Genomic DNA, 7,424 nt, shown 5'->3' with positions numbered 1-7,424 from the left:
AAAGCATCCTATTTTGAAGTTTCCTCCTTTTCTCAGAAGTTTAAGTTGCTTCCTAATTGCCATAACCCTCCTATTTTATCTTCTCCACTATTAATTTTTTTAAAAACGAAAAAGTTGAAAGACTACAATGAATATCCCCATTCCCTCCACTTAAGATCCAACAGTGTGAGCATTTTGCCATATATGTGGTACCCCTCAGCCTATCAATTTTGTTTCAATCTACCTCCAGCGCCTAAACATGAGTTGTAAGAGTCTCTACTAGTAAACATCCTGTGGTAACCAGTTAGTCTGGCACCTCCATGTCAAACATTTTGGGGGCTTAAAAACAGGAAACCAGACTATGGACATAAAAAGCTGTGTCAGCCATGTCAAAAACAGAATAGGACAGCCAATTTTTTGGCAGGTTCAGAAACTAGATTTCGTGTGCCAGACCATTTTCGTGTTGGGGTATTTCTAAGTTTATTTCTTATTTATCCTAAGTTTTGTAATCTATTGAAAACTTCCGCTTGTGTCAGATGTTGGACAGAGGTGTTTGGGGCTACACTTGAGACAGAAATTGGGGTGAGGAGTGAGCAACACATGTCCTGGGGTGTAAGAGTAGCTGAAGTGAGGGAAACTCAGGGGGCATCAGGCCCCAAGGAGTCAAAGTGGCACTGCTCCTCTCTGGATATGCTTCCTCGGGGATAAGCAAAGATTCTCTCTCTCCCAAACCTGTGCATAAAGCTCACTGGCTCTGCTTCACAGCTCCCAACATGCCATGTGCATGCCTGGGAACACACTCTCCTCACCTCCAGATATACTCTAACCCTGGTACTCCTTCAAAACTGAGCTAAAACTTCTCCAATCAGTCCATCTGACTTTATAAGCCCCAAATAATTTAAATCATTCCACAGTAAATCCTCATAGAACGTGTGACAGCTCTTGTAAATATCAAATTCCATTAAAACAGAGAAAATGCAAATGTCCCAATGCTTTTTATATACCAGAATATAGTTATCAAATATTCTTTGTATGAGTTGTATTCCAAGTTAAAATGACCTACTCCTTGTCTTCCATGTCCCTCATGGTGTTTCACAAACATTAGCCCAATATGTTACTGATTTTGAACATAAGTTCTTTTATCCAAATAATCTTATAAACATGTTAACTTCAACAGGGATAGAAAAAATAATAATAAAAACAAAGAATTTTACAAACACTAGCCTTCCTGAGTTTGGTCAAACCTGAGTGTGAGTTTGGAAAGGGCAGGACTAGCCTCACACAGCTAGGACACACAGACTCCACCTGCTAACCCTGGGCATTCTATAGCCCACTTTTAAATAGCTCCCAGTTGCATTTAAGGCAAGAACTATTTCACAACCAAGGCACCAGGAGGCCTGAAATGACTCCTGTTGTTGCACAGCTGTGATCACAAATGTAGCCCCACTCTCTGGCTCACTAAGCCCCAGCTCCCAGGTAGCCACAGGCCCACCCCAAACCCTCAGCTGACACCAGGAAATCACATTTTTGCAAGGAGAGGCACAAAAGACATGCTGGATATCTCCCTCCTCCTTTCAGCCTCACCATTCATGCAGGGTCTTGACAATATTATTGATATCCTTCTTTCGGATGTCACGGCCAATGCAGAAATCCACTTCCAGCAGCTGGTTTCGCTGGTCCAGCTTGCCCTGGATGATGTCAGTGTAGACAGCCTCAATGATGAGGTCTTCTAGTTCCCGAAGATTCCGCATTTCCAGGTCTTTCAGCAACACGGAGTAGGGGATACACTGTAGATAAGGCCATGTGATCATTATAAAAACCATCTGGCAAGCATTCGCAAAAATGCAGGTATTATTCACATAGCCAACAGCTGCCTCTAGGCTCGGGAAATGCAGACTAGTGGTAATTATTAATAGCTAGGGCAACAAGAGGTGGATAAACGAACCATGAGACCTAAAAGACCCAACGACATCTAAGAAAGCAACCTCCTGGTTCTCTGCCTCCTTGGCTTCCCCCAGCCTTCAGATTTCACATGCTGCAGCATACTTGCAGAGATCCTAAAAACTTGTATCAGTGGAGAGAAAGGGAACTACTGAGTATATGCCACTCTGCCACCTTCTGGAATCTTTCAGACTTTGTCAGATCACCATAAATCTCCAGCAGATCCCAGTCACTGGAAAGAACTGGCTACTTGCCCAGCAGAGTGTAAAAACAAAAAAAAACTTGCAGGCCAGCACATCTACCTATAGGTGGCCAACAGGTACTGCCAGCTCAGACATCATCCTGAAGTTTCTTTCTGTTTTCTCAGACACTTACAACCAATATGAATTCCCCAACAATAGTTCTTTATTGGGCTGTACCAACATTCTACATGACTCCAAGACTCCAGTTTTCTGCAAATCCTTTGCCACATCACTACTAGTTTGAACATTAACACAATGATCAAATCTGTAGAAACAAACACGAGGAAGATACATACAGAGAAGAGAGCAAATATACCTAGAAGGGTTTTCTATGGCTAAAGGCATAGATATCCATGGGCGGTGGGTGGACTTACAATGACAGGTTGCAGAAATGAGGAAAAGGGTCACTGTTACTTCTTTACTACACTTGAGAAGTCCACAATCAGGACAAGAAAAAAGGTCAGGTCCTCATTTCCCAACAAAATAGCCCTCCCACCTGAAATGCTAGGCTGAGAATCAGAAATGTGTCATTAGATCAGATAAAATGATTTCAGCAACCGAAATTGCAATCCAAGAACAAGACAGACCAAGTGCAGCGGCTCACACCTGTAATCCCAACACTTTGGGAGGCTGAGATGGGAGGATCACTTGAAGTCAGGAGTTTGAGACCAGCCTAGGCAACATGGTGAGACCCGTGTCTCAATTTAAAATTTTTTTTTAAGTTAAAAAGGCCGGGTAGGTGGCTTATGCCTATAATCCCCACACTTTGGGAGGCCAAGGCAGGCAGATCACCTGAGGTCAGGAGTTTGAGACCAGCCTGGCCAATATGGCAAAACCCCGTCTCTATTAAAAATACAAAAATTAGCCGGGCATGGTGGCAGGTGCCTGTAATCCCAGCTACTCAGGAGGCTGAGGCAGAAGAATCGCCTGAACCCAGGAGGCAGAGGTTGCAGTGAGCCAAGATCACACCACTGCACTCCAGCCTGGGTAATAAGAGCAAAACTCTGTCTTCCCAAAAAAAAAAAAAGGAAGGAAGGAAGGAAGGAAGGAAGGAAGGAAGGAAGGAAAGAAATTTATCTCTGAAGCTCAATCATGGAGGGGAAATGCTAAAACCAAATTTTTTAAAGGGCATAGTCCCACAGAAACTTAGACACTTAGACTGGGATTAGGCAGAGAGCCAAAATCAACTATAAATTAACTAAATCTGGACCTTCATTATTAATGGCTATGAGCAGCTGGCTGCAAAGCTTCTTCTAAATCAACTGTGGGAGAGGACTTAAAGGTATAGGGGAGTGGCTGGTATCTTATACAAGGTTAGGGTCTAAAGTTAGCATATGAGGCAAAATTCCAATTAGTGTAATAAACCCTTGAAAATCCCAGAGAAAAGCAGTATATTAAAAATCTAACTGGGCATGGTGGCTCACGCTTGTAATCTCAGCATTTTGGGAGGCTGAAGTGGGTGGATCACCTGCAGTCAGGAGTTCAAGACCAGCCTGGCCAACGTGATGAAACCCTGACTCTACTAAAAAATATAAAAATCAGCTGGGCATGGTGGCAGGTGCCTGTAATTCCAGCTACTCGGGAGGCTGAGGCAGGAGAATTGCTTGAACCTGGGAGGTGTAGGCTGCAGTAAGCCCAGGTTGCACTACTGCCCTCCAGCACGGGTGACAGAGCAACACACTATCTCAAAAAAAAAAAAAAAAAATTTAGCTGGGCAGGGTGGCCCATGCCTGTAATCCCAGCTACTTGGGGCTGAGTAGGGGAATTGTTCAAACCTGGGAGGCAGAGGTTGCAGCGAGCTGAGATCACGCCACTGCATTCCAGCCTGGGTGACAGAGTGAGACTCCATCTCAAAAAAAAAAAAAAAAATTCTAGCTAGTCCAATATAGCAAGTTTTTCCTCCAGGATGGGCAGTTCACTGTGCACTGAGCAAGAGATAAAGTTATTAACTTGCCTTGAGATGCCTTGCTATTTGAAAAATGTATATCTTTACCAGCAGTCTCCCCTTAATATGGCAAAATGCTCATGCCACATGCAGCACCACAGCATGCCAGGACTGAGACCTGCTGAGTCAATCACTGCTGGGCATACTTTTCCTGTATGGAATGGAGAGTACTTGTCTACACTATTTTATCTTTTCCTCTGTTGAGCAAATCTTACGCATTTATGATGTGACTCTCCTATGTGCAGCTGGGACTTCCCTCATTGATGCCAATGAGACAGCTGACTTGGGATAAGGAGGAAGACAAGCGAGGGCTCAGGACCGTACCTTCATTCTTGATGCCAAGCTCACGATGGTAAGATGCTTCAGCTTGTTCTGCTGAGCTGTGCTCAGTTCTGGCAGGCTCTCCTTGTTGGCTGCTCAGTCCCACCCACCACAAAAATCAAGACACAAAATAAAATTAGGATTTCTTTTATGGAATAAGCTCAACAACTCCCCAAACCAAATCTACTACTGAATCACTATCATGACTTTGCACTTATTCATTTGGCAAATATTTCTGTCTTCTTTGGAAGACTATGTACTTCCAAAGAAGAAAAGGCTCAGTTTCTACAAACACAGAGTTTAGTCTCCTAAAAAGCAAACAAGCAAAATGATGTGGCAATTATCTTACTGGAGTACTATTTGTGCCCCTTGTGACATTCAGCTAAGTTAAACATATCTTCATCGAGCATCTGTTGTGTGCATACTCTGTCCTGAGAAGAAGCAAGGATGAATAAGATGGGCTTTGCCAGTGTTGCTGCATGGCACAGCTCCAGGGCCACCAACCACCTAGAGGTGTGCAACTTCATGGCCCTGGACTTGTCCTCGGTCTTACAACCAGATGTTTCAATAGCTACAAATGCAAAGCAGAACTACCAGAAGAAAGGTACAAGCTACCAGAAGAAAGGAGAGGGAGGAGGTAGGGGTAAGAGAAAGAGATGAAAGGGGAGGGGGAGAGAGAAAGAAAACAGTATTATTTGGGAGGTACGGGAGATAGAATTCATGGACAAGATGGAGTTTGAGTTGAGCCTCGAGGAAGAGACAAAATTTCAATAGTAACCATAAATGATAGTAACAGCAAGGGCAGCAGCTGCAGCAGCTAACATAAATAGCAAGCTTTACATCTTATGGATCACATAGGTCCACACATACATACACACATCCAGTTCATCTTAACAACCACCCCACAAAATTCCAAGTGTCCTCAATTCCTTAACCATAATTCTGGATTCCAACAAACTAAATCCAAACTGATTTTTTTTTTCCTTAAGCATGGTGCTGAAATTCACCTGGTGAGAATTTTGGACCTGAACGGAGACAGGCTTTTTATCCCACTTGTTTCCACATTCCTCTGAAAATGTTACATAAAAAGGCATGCGCATATTACCTTTTTAAAGTCCCAAAAATTCTAAATTCTGAAACATGTAGCTTCGAGGAACGTAGGTAAGGAATAACGGACTTATATTGTTACTCCCATTTTACAGACGAGGAAATTGAGCTGCATAAGGTTACTTAATCTGTCAACGAACACACAGCTAGAAGTGGAGCCAGGCTGGCTACACGCAGTCTGGTAACAGAGTCTGCAATGCTGCCTCTTTAGTAAGCGAGGACAGAAAAACAGAACACACTCCCTGGAACAAAGGGAAGGTCAGAAAAAAATGTGGTGTACCAGGAAGTGGCAAACTGTCCAGTCTGAGAGCCGCACAAAGTAGAAGTGACCAGGGGGAAAGAAGAAGTCAGGGATATCGTAGAGAAGACCCTGAGTATCAGGCTACTGTCATACCATTAAAAAAGGGTAGGAAAGCCAGAAAAAAATGGTTTGGGTAGAAGGTAAGTTAGTGTTTGGACACACAAATACCTCATCCTAATATTTAAGATTCTAATTTAAAATGACTCAAATGCCCTACAACAGAAAATGGGCTAAGTAGATTATGAAATATTAGGTTGTGAAATATTAAAAATATTACAAAGACTTAAAATATGGATAAATGTCTGTAAGTGGGAAACAAGCAAGACATAAAACCATATACATAGTTATACCTATGTAATACAAAACACAAATTTAAGGGGCACAAAAAAGTCCAGCATCCAAAGTCTGATGGAAATACAACTATGAGTGACATTTATTTATTTGTTTGTTTGACAGTCTTGCTCTGTTGCCCAGGCTGGAGTACAGCGGTGCGATCTCAGCTTACCACAATCTCTGTCTCTCAGGTTCAAGTAATTCTGCTGCCTCAGCCTCCAGAGTGGCTGGAATTACAGGTGCCCACCACCACACCCAGCTAATTTTTGTGTTTTTAGTAGAGACAGGGTTTCACCATGTTGGCCAGGCTGGTGTCAAACTCCTCACCTCAAGTGATCTGCCTGCCTCGGCCTCCCAAAAGCGCTGGGACTACAGGCATGAGCCACCGCGTCCAGCCTATGAGTGACTTTTTAAAAATCTATTTTCCAAATTTTCTTCAATATGCTGGTATTATTTTGATAATATTTAAAATGTTGAAATATTCTACAGGTGGGTATTCTGACACTTCATGGCACTCCAAGAGCCCTACAAACACCAGTCCTCAAGAATCTCGTCTGGAAAATAAACAAGGGCTACATTTGTGGATGAGCACACACAGTCCCCATTTTACCCACTAGAATATAAAAGGTGAGAAGGAAAATTCCCTTTGTGAGGTCACCTACCAGGCACAGCAAAATGAGAGGCAGCCAGGTCAAGAAGTCTCCCCACTACCCCATGCTTTATATCTCAAACCTTGATGGTCTTCCAAACTGAGCAACATAATTAAGACAAGTCTTTTGAAGGATCTTCACCAACTCACCTATGTAATCTGGGTATGTCCCATAGGCAAACAGGTTCAACAACTGCAAATAAGCAGCATTAGCTCCTTCCGCAAGCTGAGGAGGGAAAAAAAAGTTCACCACAGACCAAACTGTCTACCAATCACTGTAGTGTTCAAACAGAGGACGGGTGAGCATGTGTCAAAGATGCCATGGCTGTTTATTCTGTACTATTTGATTACTTGGCCCCTGGGGTCTCTCTTCCAACTCTGATTCTTTGGGAAAAAATAAACAAGATTATTAAAGCCCCAAATTTAATATCTCTCCCTCAGGAATGTTTTACTTTCTACACAGCATGCCCAAGGAACTGCTTTTCTCTCTCACACACATACAAAGCATTAAGCATTGGAAGGAGTTCAAATCTTCTCAAGATTCTGTTTGCATTAAAACAAAGACTGCAGCAGCCATATCTACATACTAGCTTGGTAGGTATGGCA

At 42.9% G+C, this 7,424-nt stretch overlaps 1 protein-coding gene across 8 annotated transcripts in view; it reads right to left on the bottom strand.

The window, feature by feature from the left end:
- Positions 1-7,424, bottom strand: part of COPS7B (COP9 signalosome subunit 7B) — a 35,425-nt gene that overhangs the window by 18,712 nt on the left and 9,289 nt on the right. For 6 of the 8 annotated variants that reach the window (XM_011980208.1, XM_011980209.1, XM_011980205.1 and 3 more), the window contains 3 exons: positions 6,969-7,044; positions 4,432-4,520; positions 1,564-1,766 (listed from right to left, as the gene is read on the bottom strand). In XM_011980208.1, coding sequence (XP_011835598.1) covers positions 1,564-1,766; positions 4,432-4,520; positions 6,969-7,044 — 368 coding nt within the window. The remainder of the gene's footprint in view (positions 1-1,563; positions 1,767-4,431; positions 4,521-6,968; positions 7,045-7,424) is intronic. The other 2 variants (XM_011980211.1, XM_011980210.1) reach the window with 2 other exon arrangements.

Source organism: Mandrillus leucophaeus, unplaced genomic scaffold, assembly GCF_000951045.1.
Source record: "Mandrillus leucophaeus isolate KB7577 unplaced genomic scaffold, Mleu.le_1.0 Scaffold21, whole genome shotgun sequence".
Taxonomy (NCBI): Eukaryota; Metazoa; Chordata; class Mammalia; order Primates; family Cercopithecidae; genus Mandrillus; species Mandrillus leucophaeus.
The sequence above is the reverse complement of the archived record's forward strand: the minus strand, read 5'-3'. Positions and strand labels throughout refer to the sequence as shown.